Below are 21,276 nucleotides of genomic sequence, written 5' to 3'. Positions count from 1 at the left end.
ATGATAATCCCCCAAATACAGATAATCAGTGCGTGCCGACCACCAGTAATGATTCTAATCTAAATGATGAGCAAACAAATTCAATCATGTCCACACTTAATTTTAACGACAATTGATGATGCGGCGCGTTCCGATACAATGAACGCTGCCCAGTTTGACACACCTGATTTGCAAAGTTTGTATAGTGAACAGATAAATTTTCCTCACGAAGTTCAACAATGTAGTCAAAATACGTCAGATTTATTTGATTCCGATGTAGTGACCCACAGTGCACATCCAATTAGCAAACCTTTTCGTGAATCAGACAATGACCAAATGGTTTCACAAAACGTGACAAATGCAGATACACCATCACACTACAGAGAATAGAGTCGGTAATTTTGGCATGGATCAAGTTGTAGCATTATTGCTACAATTCAATGAAAAACAAGACAACAGTTACAAACAACGTAATCAAAAACTAGACTACAATCTCAGACAGTCGCATGAAAAACAAGACAACAATTTCAACAACTTAATGAACAGAACAAACAGCTGTTGCCGTGCAATGTCATGATACTAAAGAACAATTACGTGAGGAAATTAAGGCTTGTGCTAGGAACAGTATTGAAGACATTATATCTGTTGCACGTGAATTAAGTAATACACATGCAGCCACAACGAAATTACTTAAAGATAAAATTAGTGCAGTCGCTAAACAATGTTCTGAAAACGCAACACAGTTATGCGACGAGTTTAAATTAATATCAGCAGAACTTTCACGCACACTGGATGCGAAAGTCGATAAGAAATTTGAACAACAAAACAGCCGAATTGAGGAACGTTTTAATCACCACTTACAAAACAGTGAAACGCTTTACCGTAAATTCATACGGGAACAGAACAAAGTAAAGAAACAAGTCATGGAAACAATTACTGCAAAGAGACAGGAAGATAAGCATAAGTTATTTACGAAAGCAAAAACATACGTAGACACTAACATTGCGACAGTATCAGACGAAATTAATACTATCAAATAGTTGAACACCGAATTGCATAATGAATTCTCCGCTCTTAAAATAAAAACAGACACACACACAGTAGACTTTCAGACAATGACCAGCAGACTAGAACAATTGGAATTAATACAGGATCCCGATGCTATTAAAGCAGACGTTATGAAATTAAACAAAACCACCCGTAAAATGCAAAAACAAATTAATGCCTGTGACACTAAAAATGACGATCAGGTTAAAGCACTGACTGAAAAATTTGATAAATTGGCCAATCGTATTGACGTTATCGAAAATAACAATGAGACTAAATTAACCGATACGTCACCAATTTCGTTCAATCAAACGCCCGAATTCCAAAACTTACAGGAGACAATCAGTGAGATAGGTTCGTCCTATAATACATTGCGTAGAAAAGTGTCATCTTTACAGCAAGAAGTAATAGCAATTAAAAATGTTTCAGTCTCTAACACGTCGCAGCATATGCCACATTCTGAGCATTTGTCACACTCACACAGCCAGTATAACTTAGGTAATATACAGAGAGTACGTGACTTAGATTCCGAACAATCACAGACAAACAAATTATCACACAATCTTGAGCCTGCTCAGACATTCAGACGATAATTTTGATTACAAGGATTTTCTAACCGTGAGAAAATTTAAGGTGTTTAAGAATGACAGAACACAGATTCACCCTTTGGACTGGATACAACAATTTGCTTTCGCATTTCCACCAGCTTGGGCTGTAATGCAGAAACTAAAATTTATTTGCAGCGCGTAAGAGACCTCAGGGGATTCATTACACTTCGATGAATATGTGCCGTAGCATTCACATGGCCCTGAGCCGTAGTAGTGCTATTTCTTCTTTAGTTTTCGCACAGCTGCCTACGCTTTTACTATCCTTTATATCTATCAAAACAGTTCTTCAACTATCGATCTATCTAGAATTAAGAATGAGTAAAGAAAACCTGATATGACAAGTTTTACCGAAAGTGACAATTTTCGTTCGACACTTCCGAACTACCAGTATAATTTTAGTAAGTAACACAATTTTAATCATCAGTATGTACAAAATTTTCAGCAATCGCAGACACATTTTTGGCAACAATAGAGGGTTTTCACCACAACAGCAACAAAACCAGCTGGTTAGCATATCTAACCAACAATGTAATGTACAAGGTCAACCAAGCTTTAATGTTTCGCCGCCTACACATATAGCGTCGGCTCCACCAAATAGTAACGCACCACAACAAGGAAATCAGTATGTACGGAAAACACATCATTTCAATTCCTATCACAACGCGCCGTATAGCAGTGACTATCATGACAGACGTAAAAGTAATGAGCACAGTTTTCAGCGCAACAGTCGGTCGTACCAGCAGCAGAATCATCCGCAACAACTGATCATGAATGAACCAGACAGTCTGTGTATCAAAAGAAGGAATAACAGAACAGTAAAAATAGTCGAAATACCACAGCATCATCCTGCAAATAGCAGCACGTCAGAAAGTACTTGACTAGATACAGTACAGGTTGCATCTTCCAGCAAAGTAAGCAATACTTTTGATACACAGAATCTTGTTCACGAAAATGTTATTACTTTTAACGACATCCGAGACACATTTTTACATGAATAACCAGTAGTCTGAATTTATTAATCTGAAACATGCCTTGTTGAATGCACCACTTTTACCACACCCAGATCCTACCAGAAATTTTTCCATTTCCACCGACGGTTCTAACACCGATTTAGGCGTACAAATTTTTCAGGAAATTGAAGAAGACGGTATTACAGTAATTAAAAACATCGCTTTGCAAGTCGAGTTCTGTCACCTGCTGAATGCAATTATTCTGTTACAGAACTTGAAACATTATGTGTTGTATGGGCATTTACCAAATTTAGGAATTTTCTTTATGGAAGACATACTACCGTTTGCACAGATCATAGAGGTATACAGATTTTACTTTACAAAATTTCAGTGTCTTGGCTACACTGATAAATACTTCAGGGAAGAGAACTCCAGATTGTCTTCTGTATAAAGATATGGACTTTCGGTGCAGCTATGTGCAACCCACTGTGCTACAACCATGATGCTATCCTTCCCATTCCTTTCCTAGTTCTTGTAAATATGCTAAGGATATTACAGTGTGCACTTTATTTCACTCCTTGATGTGTTTCATTCATGTAAAAATGCTAAAGACTTTTACAGTGCATGTGCACTTTATGTCATTTGTTAATATATTTTGTACTCATTGCATATACATTTTGTCATTTCTTAATATGCTCTGAACTCAATGTGTGTGCACTCTATTTCATTTCTTAATATGTTCTGCACTTTTCTCTGCCTCGTGATGACTGGGTGTTGTGTGTTGACCTTAGGTTAGTTAGCTTTAAGTAGTTCTAAGTTCTAGGGGACTGATGACCATAGATGCTAAGTCCCATAGTACTCAGAGCCATTTTTTGTTCTGCACTTACCAATAATGTATATATTCTATGACTGTAGACTTAGTAACTAAATAGATTAAAGAAAAATTTGTTGCTCATGGCAAGTCAAATTGACTCACCATCGTTGCCAAATTTTTGCCTCCCCCCCCCCCCCCAGTGGAGGGATATGTAAGAGGTCTATGATTAAGGAATTTGTTGTTAGCGCACTCGAGCAGATGTAATTTCAATGGATTGCTCGCGCGCTGCCTGCGATATGTAAGCTATAAGAGAATCTCAGACCAAAGAGCAGTGTTGTATGTAGCTGGAACTGTGTAGTAGCAGGAGTAAGTAGTTGCTAGCAGTCTGGTGTATCGAGTTGGCTGTGCCAGGCATATGGAGCAATGGTAGTGCCTGAGCGTTGTAGTATAAGGTAAAAGCAGCCTCGTGCATATGTTGTTGTTGTTGTGGTCTTCAGTCCTGAGACTGGTTTGATGCAGCTCTCCATGCTACTCTATCCTGTGCAAGCTTCTTCATCTCCCAGTACATACTGCAGCCTACATCCTTCTGAATCTGCTCAGTGTATTCATCTCTTGCTCTCCCTCTATGATTTTTACCCTCCACGCTGCCCTCCAGTACTAAATTGGTGATCCCATGATGCATGCCTCAGAACATGTCCTAACAACCAATCCCTTCTTCTACTCAAGTTGTGCCACAAACTCCTCTTCTGCCCAGTTCTATTCAATACCTCCTCATTAGTTATGTGATCTACCCATCTAATATTCAGCATTCTTCTGTAGCACCACATTCCGAAAGCTTCTATTCTCTTCTTGTGTAAACTATTTATTGTCCATGTTTCACTTCCATACATGGCTACACTCCATACAAATACTTTCAGAAACGACTTCCTGACACTTAAATCAATACTCGTTGTTAATAAATTTCTCTTCTTCAGAAACGCTTTTCTATACCATTGAAAGTCTACATTTTATATCCTCTCTACTTCTACCATCATCAGTTATTTTGCTCCCCAAATAGCAAAACTCCTTTACTACTTTAAGTGTCTCATTTCCTAATCAAATTCCCTCAGCATCACCTGATTTAATTCGACTACATTCTAGTATCCTCATTTTGCTTCTGTTAATGTTCATCTTATACCCTCCTTTCAAGACACTGTCTATTCTGTTCAACTGTGCATATATACTATACTATTGTTATATCAAGTCCCATGTATGTTTTTTAAAAAATCTCTTAATATTAATCTTTCTTACAAAAATTAACTTTTGACAATCATTCATCTCAATTTAAAAAATTTACTAATTTCTCCAATCCATGATGATCCCAATTGCTGTAAAGAAAAATCAGTTGTGTCTTTTTATACATGACAAATCTATCGGCCAGCATTGCATTGCACTGTACCAGAAAAATTTCTAATAGGAGCAGATATATATGCGTTATCCGGCGACCTTTTCAATTTATTCAGTATGATCTTTCAGGGCCATGATGCAGCACTGCTGATGTCCAAAATTTACCAGTTTAAATGCACAGTCAATTATTGAAAGGTTACAGGTGAGCACAGTTTAATCAGGAGGTTAGTCACATTTTTATTATTGGTAGGTTACGGAATTTATCTGTTGGGTAGTTAAACTATATGTGAATTATATAATTATAATTTTTCACTGTTGGGAGGTTATTATATAATTATCTTAGGGAAGTTACACTAAATGTCAATGTTATGGTTATATATTTTACTGTTTGGATGTTATTATGAATATTATTTATCTTTGGGAGATTACAACAGGGTGGTATATAAAACACTTTTTTTTTAAAATTTCATAGTTTGTAGAGATGGCCATCTCTATGTGGTAGTTAGAAAGGAGATGGAATCCTGATCCCCTCAATCCAGAGATTCCCTTTCCACTCAAGTCTGATAAAAAATTGATACTAAATTAAGATTTCTTATTAGAAGGTTTCGTTTATTCTAATGTGAGATCAAGGAAAAGTGTAAGATATATACCCTGTTTTTCTGTGTGGATGTTTTACCTAAAAAGTTATTTTGTATTTAGTTACATTTAAAGATAATTAATGTATGCAAAATTTTTGTGTATGACCAATATATATTTCTTGTCAGCCATTATTGTAGAAAAATATGATCCTTATGTTATGTCATTATGTTAATGTGTTCAGCATAATTCAGACTAGGTGAAATGAATCGACACGAAAATTGGCGCACCACACTTTGGATGGCTTGGGAATGAGGATGGTGGAAATCAAGAGATGAGAGAACAGCTGTAGGATGGAATGCAGACCAACCGCTGGGTCGACGTAGCCTGTGGTACATCTGCGACTCATTAAAACGTGATATGCAGAGGTCTGTGACGTGCAGCTGGGATACACCTGGTCCCAGTGTGTACACAGTGGATGGGAGGCCAGTTGGAAGAAGCATCATCGGTGAAACTCGCTGTGTTTGGCAGTGCAACATTACTGCAGAATCTCTTTGTGTCTTACGGCACCTTCACTTAGGACCTGAGCTAGACAGTGGCTCACATCTTATGGGATATCCTCCCTACCCACCACTAGCCAAAGGAGTAGTTGTGTCTTGTGGCCAGTCTGTATCAGGTCTCTGCTGATGAGGACAAATCACACAATGCTGGTCTCTCGTGTGAGGGACATCGACGCCGACCCCTAATGAGACAGAGGTCCTTCCAGTGGTCGGGCTGGAAAGTACCTCACTACATGCAGCAGTACGGTGGTCCACACAGTTGGTACTGTTGGCTCCGCATCAAGAAGATATTGGTCGCCAAGGTGACATCTCGCTACCATTGTTGGTCTCACTTGGCTCTCATGTACTCCTGATCATACTCACCAGTTTCACTCTTCCTCTCATTCCTGCCGCGTAAACATTACCAACAGGTGTGTGTGTGTAGCTACAAACAATGAGACACCAATGTGGTGAAGCTGTCCCTCATAAACACGATACAAAATAAATAAATAAATAAATAAATAAATAAATAAACCTCCGACACTCAGCCAATCCTGAAATCAATTATATTTTGTTTACAACTCTGATGTTTGATAATCTGAGACAATCTAGGTGTTATAAGTGCGATTTTGCCGGCGGGGGTGGCCGAGCGGTTCTAGGTGCTGTAGTCTGGAACCGCGCTACCATTACGGTCGCAGGTTCGATTCCTGCCTCGGGCATGGATGTGTATGATGTCCTTAGGTTAGTTAGGTTTAAGTAGTTCTAAGTTCTAGGGGACTGATGACCTAAGATGTTAAGTCCCATAGTGCTCAGTGCCATTTGAACCATTTTTAAGTGTCATTTTATTTGTCATTTTATTTCACTTGTACATTTTATCCACATTTCCATGTTTTGAGTGTATAAGTTAGGTTAATACACAAAGTATTTCGTTCATTATTAGATAAATATCGATCGAAATTTGCCAATTTTGCTTGTATGTGGGTTTACACGAATGTACACCAGCCAAGCACTGGACTTGGGCAGACATTAGCAGGATTGTGTAATTAAGACATTTATGTCACAAACAAATAAATGTCCAGCAACAGTGACACGTAGTGTGTTTACAAACTATAGTAATAGCTATTTGCCTCACTTTAGTTGCAGAAGAACGACCAAGACATTACTGTCACTCAGATTTACATTTAGGTAATAAAAAAGTTTATTTATTTCAAATTGTATAGGGATGGATGTTTGAGTTTTCATTGGACCTTCAGTCAAAATCATGGGTTTGCCATTCAGATGAAAAGCGCAAAAGTGCATACGTATGTAGATTGATCTTGCGACGTGAGACCTTGTATTTTACATTTCCCTCTTTTGCTCTGGTCATGAACTGTCCATAATTGGCAGAGAAAATACAATAATCAATAAGAAAAATTAATGACCACGTCAGTAAATGTAAATTCCATCATCGAAGGCATTATCCCAGTAATGAGTGAAACAATGATTGAGAAAGGGCAGCTGGCAGTCAGTTGTCCGTGGATAACACTCGAAACGGTTTTGAATAGTTAAAATGATCATCATGCTAATTTTGTAATACAGGAGGATCACCTGTACTCCAAAATTGTCTTGACGTAGGGGGCTATGTAAGGTGGCATCGGTCGTGCACCTTACATGAGTCCATTTAACGTGACTATAATCACTTTGCGAGCGCTTTAGGTCAATAAAAACTACTGACATCGGCGCAGTCGCTTTGTAGATAAGTAGTTGGTAAATACTCTAAATTACGGTGTAGGAAATCTATGTGGAAACACATCGGCACACAGGCTAGGTAAGACAGTGAGAATTACGCGATTTTCTAATCATAAGATTTTGCAGAAATGCAGAACGCGAGACAGAGCTCGGCTACCTCCCTGGCCAGCCGCCGAAGGCTGCAGCCTGACGTCATAAATGGTGAACTGGGGAAGTTCTGTGATCCGTTTAGGGAGGCCGCAGCTGCCGCCAGCCTATGAGGCTGCAGGTGCTCAGGTGTTTACCAAAACAGAGCAGTGGGTAGCTGGACGGGCTTTCCTGCGCGTGCCATCGCCTATGTCCCACTAATTTTACGCTTTCGAGTGACTCTATTGGGGTAGGCCAGGAGTTCCGAATAAGGAAACTTTCAATGCAAGAGTCTGTGTTCGCAACGACGGGGAATTTTGTCGGGAAAATCTCGAGTGGTATCTTACAAGAAAAATTGCAGTTAAATTTTTGTTTCCTGCACGTGTGGTTCTTCCCAGCCGGTTTGGGCGGAGTTTCGTGTAATTTTGTAGAAAGGGAAGAACTCTGGAAAAGAGTTAGATTCCCAGGCCGTACATTGGTCGGCACCTGCAAACTGGGTATTTTGAGCGTGTCTCGCGACGTGTTTCAGTCGGTAAAGTTGAGGTGGGACAACAGAGGTGAAGAGCGATCTTGCTCGACTCTCTGTCGAGGTCTTCTGTTCTGGGCTTTCGTACTGAGAAGACGTTAGCCAAGTCGTTTCCCGTTTTGGTCTCTCGTTCAGAGACGACGTTAGCCAAACCAGCTCTTTGGTGCGGGGAAGACTGTCGTAATTAGAGAAGTTTACGGACAGCGGTCTGTTGTCCGAGTATTGCAGGAGTGTACTTTCCGAGACGCCACACGCCGATCGCACGGCCGCGCCGTCGGCGTCGGAGACCGCCGCTGCAACAGGAATATTACGGTGAGATCGCTCCTGCTTCGGCCTGTCTTAGGAGTAATGATAAATAGTTGGATCACGTGCAATTGTTGTTTCCACAGAGGCTTCACGATACTTTGGGGTGTAGAGGTTCTTCGTATTTTGCGTTTTGTGTCGGTCAGTCGGTCAGCCAAATTATGAGAGATCGCATTTGGACCGATTAACACAGTTCACTGCCAATGCTAGTTAGGAGGGTAATTTGTAAATTGTTCATTGTGTTTTATTCAGCATTGATCTGAAGGTTAGAATAAAATTACTGTGATTCGGTAGAGCCTTTCCTTTCAGTAGTTGATCCTGAATTCACTCTTTGGCTTTATTTTATTTGTGTGTACGTGTCTGATGTCATTGAACACAAGTGTCCGTGATCATTCATATTTGAAAGTAAAAATACTTGTGACTTGTCGCCAACACTACCACCGCAGATTAATTATGGGTGACAGGGCCACATTTAAATCTAGCGTTATCCATTTTTCCGTACAGTTCCACGCCCAATTTCTCTGTAAGTTGTTTGTCAGGGTCGAACACATGCAAAATCCGGCCAGCAACGGGTGGGGTGTTACAATACAAAATTTTCCCTCGTCTGCACTCACAGTGTCTTAAAAATTTGTCACGCTAGTTCATATGGTGTTTGTCAGTATAACAATGATCTATATATTTACTTTAGAGCAGATTCACGCATCATTCACACTGCTAAAAACGTATACAAAACAGTAAAAACATAAATAAACAAAAATGTCTTCAAGAAATAAACAGAACTAAGAAAAACATTCTGTTCACCTGTTTGTTGAATGTGTCTGTCCACTGCTGCACTCTGGTGGATGAGAATCGAGACTACGTTCTCAACTGAACCTGCTTCAGACCACCTGTCACTGTACATGCATGAGTCGTTCTCCCAATACACAAGCTTCAGATAGGAGCGATATAAAGGCGGCATGCCCCCTCACTCGTTGATCCCTTGTGTGAAACAACTCCTGCAAGGGTACATGAATGACTGCTTGTTAAATGTTGTTTCCTTGAATAAATGGAGACATAAAGAGAATATTTCGTTGAATAAAGTTCTACCATAGTTGTTAACAACCTTTTCAGTCTTTTGGTAGATGTCCATTTCGAACCATTTCCAGACCAAGCACCATTGCACCGTAGAAAGAATTATGGAAATAACGTCTTTGCCGCTTATGGAGCTTGTTCTCCTAATAAAATGAGCTGAAAGAAAACTCTTGAAAACGGTATTATTAAAGAATTGCAGTTATTCACCAATGGCATCAATCTGACAGAAAGGGTGTGATAGTGCTAGAACTCACTGATGACAGATCATATTTATCAAAATGGTTCAAATGGATCTGAGCACTATGGGACTTAACATCTGTGGTCATCAGTCGCCTAGAACTTAGAACTACTTCAACCTAACTAACCTAAGGACATCACAAACATCCATGCCCGAGGCAGGATTCGAACCTGCGACCGTAGAAGTCGCGCGGTTCCAGACTGCGTGTCTAGAACCGCTAGACCACTGCGGCCAGCCCATATTTATCAACTGTCGCTGGAGACAGGTGTGTCTGTTTCCGGTAGAAGTATCGACAGTCACCTGTAAGCTGAAAGGGCTGCTCGATGATGTCGTGTTTCAGAACCGTCAGCAATGGAAGCAGTGAAGGACGTCACGGAGAAGGTGGCCGTGGACCTGGGTGCCCTCCAAGACGCCGGGGACGACGCCATGGTGACGCTCGTGGCAGGCGACACGCGGCTGGTGGCGCACAGGGCCGTCCTGGTGGACAGGAGCCCTGTGTTCGCCGCCATGTTCGCCCACGACACCCTCGAGGCGAGCACTGGCGTGGTGAGCATCGCCGACGTGGGGGGCCCCGTGCTGAGGCAGCTGGTCTCCTACCTGTACACCCTGCGGGCCCCCCAGCTGCCTGCGATGGCCGCCCAGCTGCTTGCCGCGGCGGACAAGTACGGCGTGTCGGGGCTGAAGGCGGAGTGCGAGCGGCAGGTGGCCGCTCAGCTGACTGTGGAGACCGCGGCGGCCGCAGCCGCCCTCGCAGTCCGCCACTCTTGCAGCGACCTCAGGCGGGCCGCCGTCGAATTTATGAAGACACGAACCCGTGAGGTGATGGCCACTCAGGGGTGGGCGGATGCCATGTGGAAGCAGCCGCAAGACTTGATCGAAGTGAGCCCGCTGCTGTACGATCCACCACCAAAAATCAGGTAAGTGTGAGGCAACTCACTCACTCGTGTCTCTCAGTTCTGGATGTGTGTGTGCTTATTTCCAAGTCTATAATGTTTGCCACTGAGTTTCTTTAGATGTGTCTCTGCCGTAAAATACGCTATCATAGACAGTCGTTTAATGATAGCTCACAATGCTATCACTGCCCTTCTGTACCAGAGCTTGATAATACATAATGGCCGGCCGGAGTGGCCGAGCGCTAAAGTCTGGAACCGCGCGACCGCTACGGTCCCTGAACTGAACCCAGTTCATTACCATGTACGTTAGCTCACAAAAATCACCAAAGAGCCAGTTTGTAGACATTATTCTGTTAAACTACATGTATACAAAAAGTGGTTGTTTAGGTTTTGGCATCAACTGTCAGGACAAACGTTACACTCAATATGCGAGTAGAGCATGGCCCATTCTACTGTGAACACAAAGCTGTATTGCCCAGCAAGGGCTCAGACACTGTGATATGTGTAGTTTGCAGCTGGCAGCCTGTACAGGTTGCTGTAAGCCGGTTCACATAAAGTAGCGTTTAATGTTGTCCAGTGCCTCTGTGGCAGATGACCATGAGACACATTTGAGTAGTGCCACACTGCATAAAGATGAGACCGAGTAAGTCACTTACAGCCGCCACCTTGAGCAAGGTATTGTACTGCAGAATGATTATAGGAGGGTGGCAACATATTTACAATTTTAGATTGCTGATGTTGACCTCTGGAATTTTCTTCGTGTAGTAAAGCAGACTATCACAGTAATCACAATTCACACCTCAGTACTGTCTGCCCCCGGTAGCTGAGTGGTCAGTGCGAGAAGTGTCAGTCCTAAGGGCCCGGGTTCGATTCCTGGATGGGTCGAGGATTTTCTCCGCTCAGGGACTGGCTGTTGTGTTGTCCTCATCATGATCCCCATCAACACGCAAATTGCCGAAGTGGCGTCAAATCGAAAGACTTGAACCCGGCGAACGGTTTACCCGACGGGAGTCCCTAGTCACATGACCTCAGTACTACAGCTTTGTCTGTTGCATAGTTGTCTGTCACTTTTTTCTACGTGCAAGCCATATATCAGTAACCATCCCAACATATTTCTTCGTTCTCTCCTAATCCAAACACTACATGGAAGATTCTAATTGCTCACGTTACTCAAAATAATAATGGTCTGCTGTCAGGGCTTATATGGAAGATGTTCAGAAAACCAGGTGAAGTAAGCATCAGTGCTCCAGTGTACGGCTACTCACACCTCTCGCAGCCTGAGGCCACCTCACGAGACTACAAGCCAATCCTCGTGGCGGTTCTAGCTGGTCCCATAAAACTGAGTCTTCCCATCTCATATTGTTCTCTTCTCTATTCAGCCATTACATGAAGCCCACGCAGAATTTCGATACATTCCTTCCTGTGACACACAGAATACCATGCTTTACTGTGTCTTCCATGAAGAAGTATCCCTCCCCTGTCTGCCTGTCTCGATTGCTCTATGGCTTTACTATAGCCACCCAGTGAACACTATGGACTTTCATTCTACTGTGGCACTCACTATGACATTACATATATCCCATCTCTTGTTGTTGCTATTCCACCTCTGATAGTCTGTGAGCATTAAAGAATTCTGGGACCAGAGTTTCCTTTTTTTCTGCACCATCTTACAATAACGTATGTCCATACAAGTCTAATAGCCATTCAAACTGATAAATTATCATTTATTTTTCATTTAGATTGTAATACTTACATAGCATTTTATGTGCTATTTGACATATTGGAAATCTTGTGTTTGACATGACACTACATGCATTCCTTGAACCAATTTTAATGAACTTGTAGCCAGTATTGTAAATCATTCAGTGTGTTTCTCTTTTATTCAGTAAAGACTAACATGAAAATTCATGTTTGAAACAATCAACATATTAGAATTGTTATTTATATTCTTGAAAAAGCTTAAAACATCACACCTAAATACATTTCTCTATATCACTCCAAACTCGTTCAGCACGCTGTGGGAAATGACACAGGCTCTTAAGTTTGAAAAAGCTTTTATGAACATTAATCTTTTAAAGAACAGTAATCGTTATGTATATTTTACAAGTTCTCTTGATGATGTGTATTAGACCCATGCTGTAATTAGTGATCTTAACCTAATTCACTGTCTCATACTTCCCACACTATTGTGGGAAGTATTGTGATTGTCAGTTGCAGACACATATACAATGTTCAGTTCTGGAGCTGCCTCGGTCTTTCACTGATTTCACTCCCCTTCCCCCTCAAAAATTATACTTAGTTTCACACTAAAATTCTTAGAATTTTAATAATAATTAAAATAAGATGGATACAACCGAATGCAAGCAGAATTATTTTTTACTTCATACAGTGAAGTGATACAGTGCTTTCCTATTCTTCAGGGAGGATGTCTCATGATCCCATGTTCATCCTCCTCCCATTGTATCCAGGCCTTCTAGACATCAATTCTCATGGAATTTACCATCCGCATCTACTGTATGTGGAGGACAAACTTAATTTTATTTCAGTAGCAAGTTCACAGCACAACTTACTACATCATCAATCACAAACATTGCTCATAGCCCCTTCACTCTATACACACACACACACACACACACACACACACACACACACACATCAGTACATCAGTGTTTGTTTTTCTGTGACTGGGCTATGACACAGCTTACTTTAACTGCCTCATGGTTTCATGTGTGCCTACAAAGGGAGGACCCTCGTTCGAAAAAATACTTAAATTTCTGTCAGCCGTATTATTTAGATTTATGTTGTAATACTTTTATGACGAGTAACTGTTGCACTGCCACAGCCTCTTTCTGTTGTCAAGTCACTAGTTCCACCTTGCTGCACTGCCTGCTGTACTGAATTCCTTCTCCTTTGAAACACGCTGTCAACCATTTCGTTATCTGTACCTTTCAAAGGCCCGGTTTTAAAACACACTGTGAATGCTGTCTGATGATTGAAGTATCACATTATTAACATTAAATTTTTTTTCACAACCAGATGAGTGTCGTGCCTGTCCAATTTATATGCATGTGTTATCATGCTCAGAAGAAGCCAAATGTCCTGAACTGTGTTCCACCTGGTTTGTATGCAGCCACATAACCTAAGGGTCTTGCAGTTTGTCTGCTCTCTTTCTGATACAGTCGTTTCACTACACAAAATTATTACTACAACAGACCACCAGAGAAAACTGCCCTTTACAGTTATCGTCCATATGAAGACCAATTCCACAATAACGTAAATATCAGAAAATCTGTTACCAGAGGTGACCGTCCTCAGTGCTTGTAAGTTCAAGTTCATTAAAATAAATGACATTTCCAAAGGCAAGATTAAACTTCAGACTACATGGTTTTGTATTGGACTGGGACCCAGGACTCCAATCCACTCACTACTGTCTCAGCTAATGAAGCATGAGAGATTTTACCTATCTTTTAACCACATGTAACAGCATTAAAACTTGATATGATGGGGCATAAAGTTTTGTTTTGGGCAGAGATTGTGAATGAAGGAAAATAAAATTTTATGCATCGAAATTTTTCACCACTAGAGGGATGATGAAACTTAAATGATTATACAACAAAGTATTCACCTGCTGCGTTTCGAACGCTGCACATATCACCCTGTTTTCTAGGCACATATAGAAGTACAATGTCAGTTTATTTCATCACTAGCAAGGTATGGTCGTATCTGAACTAGAAATTATGCGAGAAATAGTTAATCCTCCAAAGTGTTGCAAACTGCAATGCATACACCCACAACAACGTATAAAATGGTGATCAGTGCTATTCTGTGACTAAAAGCCAGACACTTAAATAATTCCCCAGTCGCCAGGCTGGAACTTAACAGTGCATGTACTGCTATTTTATAAGTGATCTAGGTTGGTATGATCACAAAACATAAAAATATATGAATTAATTCTTACTTTCGAGAAGGTGAGATAGGCTCCCTCATGACTGTATTGCACTTGCTAGTTCCATCTTCTGTTATAGACATCAGATTCTCGAAATAGGCCATACCCATCCTCACAAGACTTGTATTGAACCACAGTTGTGCAGAGTCTCCCAAAAGGAAACCGCTGGGGCCTGAGGGCCTCCCGGCAGACTTATACCAGGCTGTGGAGGCCAAAATGAAATCTAAACTGCTCGTAGTGTGTAATGAGCGAATGAATTCTGACGGAAAAATTTCAAAGGAATTTTTTGAAGGAATCGTGGTGCTTGTTCCGAAGCACCCACACAGTGCCCAGTAAAAAACTTAAGACCAGTTACTCTCCTGAATAGTGATTACAAAATTGTGGTGCGCGTTCTTGACTGCAGAGTAAAAATGTCAATGCATGAGGTAACTGGCCCATATCAAACTAGTGCAGGTCGACACAGATCAATTATTCAAATTGTCTGTGAATATAGACACGTTCTAGCTACGACACATGTTCCCAGGCATCAGTGTGCTGTACCCAGCTGGAGTGGCCGAATAGTTCCAGCCACTACAGTCTGGAACTGCGTGACCACTACGGTCGCAGGTTCGAATCCTGCCTCGGGCATGGATGTGTGTGATATCCTTGGGTTAGTTAGGTTTAGGTAGTTCTAAGTTCTAGGGGACTGATGATCTCAGAAGTTAAGTCCCATAGTGCTCAGAGCCATTTTTTCCAGTGCGCTGTAATATCGCTCGACTTTGAGAATGCTTTCGATAGGTGAGCCATTCGTGTGTTCTTGAAACAATGACCATACTGGACTTTCCCAAGTATTTTGCCGACATCACTGGTAGAATTTTGAAAAACAGCACCTCCATAAACAGCCCCTCAAAAATCACGATTAATGGTCAGCTAACCAGACAACTTGGGTTCACAAGTTGGGTGCGACGAGGTTGTCCTATGTCGACGGCCTTGTTTGCCATCGCCACTGGAACCCTGCTAGCCACACTGCAGAAACCGCTACTAGGGCTGCACACACACGGCCAGAGTATCATCTGTGGGTCTCGTGATCACCGGCGAAAGTGACTGGGAGAAGGCATTGCAGGTAATCAGCAAACACGAACTTGCATCAGGTGCGAAGCTGAGCAACACTAAATCACGTGTGGAATATCTTCGTAAAACACGGGAGACCCCAATGTGGTCATCCAAATGCAAATATTGGGTATCGGCTACAGGTATAATATAAATCGTACTACATCTGCGAACTAGGACAATCCTTGCCAGCGTGCCAGCTGGCGTCAATGAACATAGCGCGAGAAGACTTGACGATATCCGAAAGGCCAGCTTTGCAAGTATGTACGTAGTTTCTAAAGTCAACTGCGTGGCATAGGTTGTACCCATTTCACGTGAAACAGCAGCAAGATTTCTCTCAGCTTCGAGTCATTTTGTAACTCGTGGTAACATTTTGAAGGTAAAGTTTGACATGTTAACTCCACAGCTGAAAATGTGGAGGGGGCGGGGGGACTAAATCTCACATACGTATGGAGAAAGTCACAAGTTGTATTCATGTGTTCCACATATGAGCTATGGAAGAAGACACCCATGAACCTCACGTCCCACTTACCAGACGAAATTACTTCCACTGTCTTGCACCCACCCATAGAAGTAGAGCACGTCCCCAATCGTTTTTATAATTTTGAACAACTTTGATTCGAACTCACTTATACCCAAACCAGAGATCGCCCGTCAAATATGGTAAAAGTTAGAAACATTTACGTGGAATTAACGGAAAACGAAAGCAGAAATGTGACTGCACAAAAGTAGTCGCACTACAGCTGGACGATCATTTGGATAAACAACAGCACTCCTCACCTACCAACAAATGTGGAAACTATTAGCTACAGGGCAGTAAACAGGAAAGTAGCAACCAAAGCGAAACTTCAGGCAATCCATCTGGGTGATTCGCCAACACGTGAGAATTGCGACCTGTTAGACATCGAAGAACACAGGTATGTGTGCACTCAGGTGAAGGATATCCAGTGAGTTATCAGACAAATGTTGGCCACGATAACACGAACACTACCCCCAATACCACGCCTGTCAATTTTTTGAATCACATAAATGTGTCATGTCCATCTACAATGAAGGAATGGTGTAAACTGGCCACACGGACAAACAACGTATTACCTGGTAACAGAAGGAAACAAATCGAGCAGACGTTGGGTGAGGCGCCGCACGCACGCCGGGCTCAAGCGGACGTGGCGCGGAAACTTCGCAATTCTTTTTAGTTAATATAGTTACGTGAAACAGTCTGCAAAGTGAATAGGAAAAGACGTAAAAACAAGAACAACATAACGAATCGTCCTAGAGCTCTCTTCTTCTTATACAGTATTTCTTTATTTATTTATTTTTAAGGAAACAGAAATCTACTCTAAAATATGTAGGTCAGAAGTACCTTATTTTATGTTGAAGGAATCTCGGAGGACAATTTTGTCCTCAAGAGAGAAGATTTCGTACATTTTAATAAATGTTATTTACCTAATTCTGTACTCCAAATCTTGTTTTAACCAGAAGAAGGGATTGTCCTGATTTCTACTATTATGCATTACATTCAGAAATCGCAGCATGGAGCATCCAGCGAGTGGAAGATAACAGAAGACCAACTTGGCAAACATACCTCAGGAACTGATGCACTGGGCGACTTACAAGATACTGCGAAATAAATCGAAAACAAACAACCGTGAACACGTCACTTACCAGTCGTCGCTCACAGCTGAGATAGTTTCTGTGCAGACATGGTCTTCTGGATGAAGTATTAAAAATGAAGGAAATAAAAAATCATCCACGAAAATACTGGAGCGCCTCGGTGACAGGGACGAGGGATGCATCGCGGGCAGTTTGGAGTCCTCAACTGCTGGCCTCCTTGGCCCCGCCTGCCTGGTGCTGACCAGCGACTCCCGAAAAGAGAACGTCGGTACATCACAGAGAGAGCGGACAGCTGAGACAGGTATAGGGGCGGCACGGCAGACAGGTCTGTGCATTCTTGGCCCCTGCCCTCTTTGTCGCCACCTTCCTGGCACTGACACCCTAAAAAAAAGAGTAAAGCTTTGTAATGGAAGATATCGTGTAGAGAAAAAGGATGCTGTAGTGGTTAAAAAATGAAACTGAAAAAAGTTGTTAAGGCGGCCAGTTTCAAGTATGCACGTAGTGGCTTCGAATCCCACCACTTCCATGAAGGTATTAGTTAAAGAAGCTGAAATGATTCGAGCTACCTACGCTCAACATCTGGGTTCGTTTCTGACACCAGGCAATCATTTTTAACAAGCAGAAGCAGCACCTCTCCCACCTCTGGTAACCTGGAGGAGAGTCAGTACAGAGGCGGAAGTCATGCCAGGTCGGAACTCTGTCACCAGTTACCTTTCTTACACGATATTTTCTTTTTTTTTAATCAATGAGCCAATCGACGTGCAAGGTCACAGAGTACTTGACTCTTATTGCATTTGAGCTTGAGATGTGGAAAATATTGGCGCTGCACTCAAATCTCCCTTTTCGTCACGTTTGATCCCTTTGAGATGATACATTTCCGCCCTTTCATTGTTTCTGCGTGACTGCAAAGTCCTCAAGACCTTCACAAGAGACACGTGTCTGTGTTCGAATCCTGGCCTGTCATTTCAAGGTCACACGCACACACAAAACAACATGTGACAAATTACTGTGGTTTTTAACAACTCTACGGACTTTGTCAACAATAATTATGGGTACTGGTTTCGACTCGCAAGTCAAACATGGAACTTTTCGCCATATCATGTCAGTTTCAGCTAGGAGCTCCCGGTTAAAAGGAATTCGATAATCAACGTCTCTTTGTATGTAGCCAACAACGATGTGTGTAATGTTAGATTCATAGTCAGCACAGATATTTTCGTCATATGCACATTTCGCTGCTGTTTAAGTAAACCGATATGTGACGTCTACACGTGACTGGAAGTGAACGTAGAGGGGTGCAGGGTTCGAAGCCTGGTAAGGTAAAGCATTTTCATCTCGTCATTTCAGTTTATCATCGCGCTACTGGTTAAAAGTGACGATTTCTAATGTTTGATTGTACTTACTTCAGTGTCAGATTAAGTCCGGGGTTGAAATCCCAGTCAACAGACAACTTTGTCATGTCATTTCAAGCTTACACATGGGCACTCTTCCTCACTTGTGACTGAAACCATATTTATCATATTTCATGTTACTGTTAACAGGAGTAATATCTGCTGGATTGTATTCAGAGAGTGTAATGCAGAAACAAAATTTTTGTTGTACAATTTAAAGGTGAAACTCGCTTTTTGAAATGTTGACTGTGTAATAAATTCGTGGGTACAATCGTAATGGCTGTGTAATCTCTAATAAAATGTTTTCTGATGTTTGCATTATCGTAGTACTAATTTGCATCTAAACTGGTAGTCACACAAAGCAGTTGTCTCTTGTGGTCTCTTTGAGTAACCATTTTGTATAGTGAAACGACTTTACTGAAAAGAGAGCAGAGGACGTGTGTTAAGTGGATTGCATACAAATCAGGTAAAACAAAATTCTGATCATTCAGGTAGTATTGTGCATGATAGTACATGTTAAATACGTTTGCATATGCTATCAGGCGCACAAAATCTCTCTCTCTCTCTCTCTCTCTCTCTCTCTCTCTCTCACACACACACACACACACACACACACACACACACACAAATTTTTATGGGTGTAGAGTTGCCAGTTTGGTGCTATTTATATCTGAGATGTATTAAACAATTCGGTGTGTCTGTGTGGCAGAAACTTTCAGTATCTCAGAGCCTGTGTCAAGAAATGGACCGATAATTGGATTGAATTTTTTTGGCTTTGTATGAGGGAAGTGCCTCTTTGAAAATCTTGAGATGGAATGTGATATGTGGTAGTTAAGCAGCAGACAGAGTAGTAGTATTACGTGTAACAAGCCTGTTCTGCAGTTGAGGTGATTCACTCATTAGCTACAGCGTAGTGAGATCAAAGGAGCTGACTTCCAGGAATGAGTGAGACAAAATGTGACAGCTTAATTCATTCATAGGTTGTATAATTCAACTTTTAATGGACAATGAATGAAGATTTTTTATAAGGGGGATTGAACAAATCTGCTGTAGCTTAATATATGCACAGTTGAACACTGTTTTCTATTGTGGGAGGGGGAATCGGTAGGTTCGTTTCAGGACAGACTTGCATTCACAACAATTGTTTCCTCGTGTGGCAGTTTTCCTCGCCGGCCGGTGTGGCCATGTGGCCATGCAGTTCTAGGCGCTTCAGTCTGGAACCACGTGACCGCTATGGTCACAGGTTCGAATCCTGCCTCGGGCATGGATGTGTGTGATGTCGTTAGGTTAGTTAGGTTTAAGTAGTTCTAAGTTCTAGGGGACTGATGACCACAGATGTTAAGTCCCATAGTGCTCTGAGCCATTTGAACCATTTTGAACCTTTTTTTTCAGTTTTCTTCATTGTGTTGTTTGTATGTGTTTGTAGCAAAGTGTGGCAGTTTCTGTGTTCTGTGCAGGAGGCTCTCTGCAAAGGAGAGATGCAGCAGGCTGATCCAGGTGGCTGAGCAGGGGGCAGTGGGGGAGCTGAGGGCGCTGCTCGCCCAGGGGGCCGACGTGGAGGCGAGGGGTGGGGTGTGGGGGTGGACTGCCCTGCACTGTGCAGCACAAAGGGGAGACGTCGAGGTGGCGTGGCTGCTGGTGGAGGCGGGGGCGGCGGTGGACGCCAGAGACAGCTGGTGGCAGAGGACGCCTCTGCACGTGGCTGCAATGTGGGGTGGCACTGCTGTGGCGAGGCTGCTTCTGTGGGCGACTGCTGATCCCAACGCCAGGGATGGCAGAGGGTGGACGCCGCTGCACTGGGCGGCAGCCAATCGCCACGCAGAAGTTGCGGCTGTGCTGCTCGAGGCGGGGGCTGACAGGGGGGCCACAGCTGGTGATGGTCGGACAGCACTGGACCTCGCCAGTGAAGAAAACGAGAGGAGGCTGATGGAGTTGCTGTCATGAGGCAGCCATTCCAACGGAATCTCTTGCAAAAAAAAAAAAAAAAAAAGGACTGAAACAACTTCTCCAGTAACAATTAGCATTCTTCTTCAATAAACAATTCAAAAATTCAATCCTACTGTCACTCACTAATTTTACTCCTCCTCGAGTAGCATACTGCACACAAATAGTCTAAGGAACGCTGTGGCAAAACTGACACAGCACTAGGTAACAGTAAAGTAAATCAGGTAACAACATGCAACCTTTCTCTCAAGGAAAATGCCTCGAGTACAGTTCTGCACTAAACTTTGCAAAAGTCAACAGTTAAATATGAATAAACACTGTTGCTCTATAATATCTGATCGCTGAAAACTGTTTCACATCGGCCATTGCAATTTGCATCATATCGAAATCACTGCTATATGAGTTCTATCACCAGAATTTTCACTTCTGATATCACACTCAATTTACTTCTGCATATTCAACAAACATTGTAAAGTACTGTACTCCCCGTGTCTAATTACAATGAGATATT

At 42.1% G+C, this 21,276-nt stretch overlaps 1 protein-coding gene across 1 annotated transcript; it reads left to right on the top strand.

Annotated features, from left to right (window-relative positions):
• Positions 1-10,242: 10,242 nt before the first annotated feature.
• Positions 10,243-20,765, top strand: LOC126108395 (speckle-type POZ protein-like). Its single transcript, XM_049913606.1, has 2 exons — positions 10,243-10,808; positions 20,279-20,765. Exons 1-2 carry the CDS (start codon positions 10,243-10,245, stop codon positions 20,763-20,765), a joined length of 1,053 nt encoding a protein of 350 aa, XP_049769563.1.
• The last annotated feature ends 511 nt before the right edge of the window (positions 20,766-21,276 follow it).

Source organism: Schistocerca cancellata, chromosome 11, assembly GCF_023864275.1.
Source record: "Schistocerca cancellata isolate TAMUIC-IGC-003103 chromosome 11, iqSchCanc2.1, whole genome shotgun sequence".
In the NCBI taxonomy this organism is placed as follows: Eukaryota; Metazoa; Arthropoda; class Insecta; order Orthoptera; family Acrididae; genus Schistocerca; species Schistocerca cancellata.
The sequence above is the reverse complement of the archived record's forward strand: the minus strand, read 5'-3'. Positions and strand labels throughout refer to the sequence as shown.

Bases quoted from the DNA above. Each gene is read 5' to 3' on its own strand.
- LOC126108395 (XM_049913606.1), top strand. From the start codon at position 10,243: ATGGAAGCAGTGAAGGACGTCACGGAGAAGGTGGCCGTGGACCTGGGT. The intron at 10,809-20,278 runs GTAAGTGTGAGG...TGTTCTGTGCAG, and splicing joins GATCCACCACCAAAAATCAG to GAGGCTCTCTGCAAAGGAGA.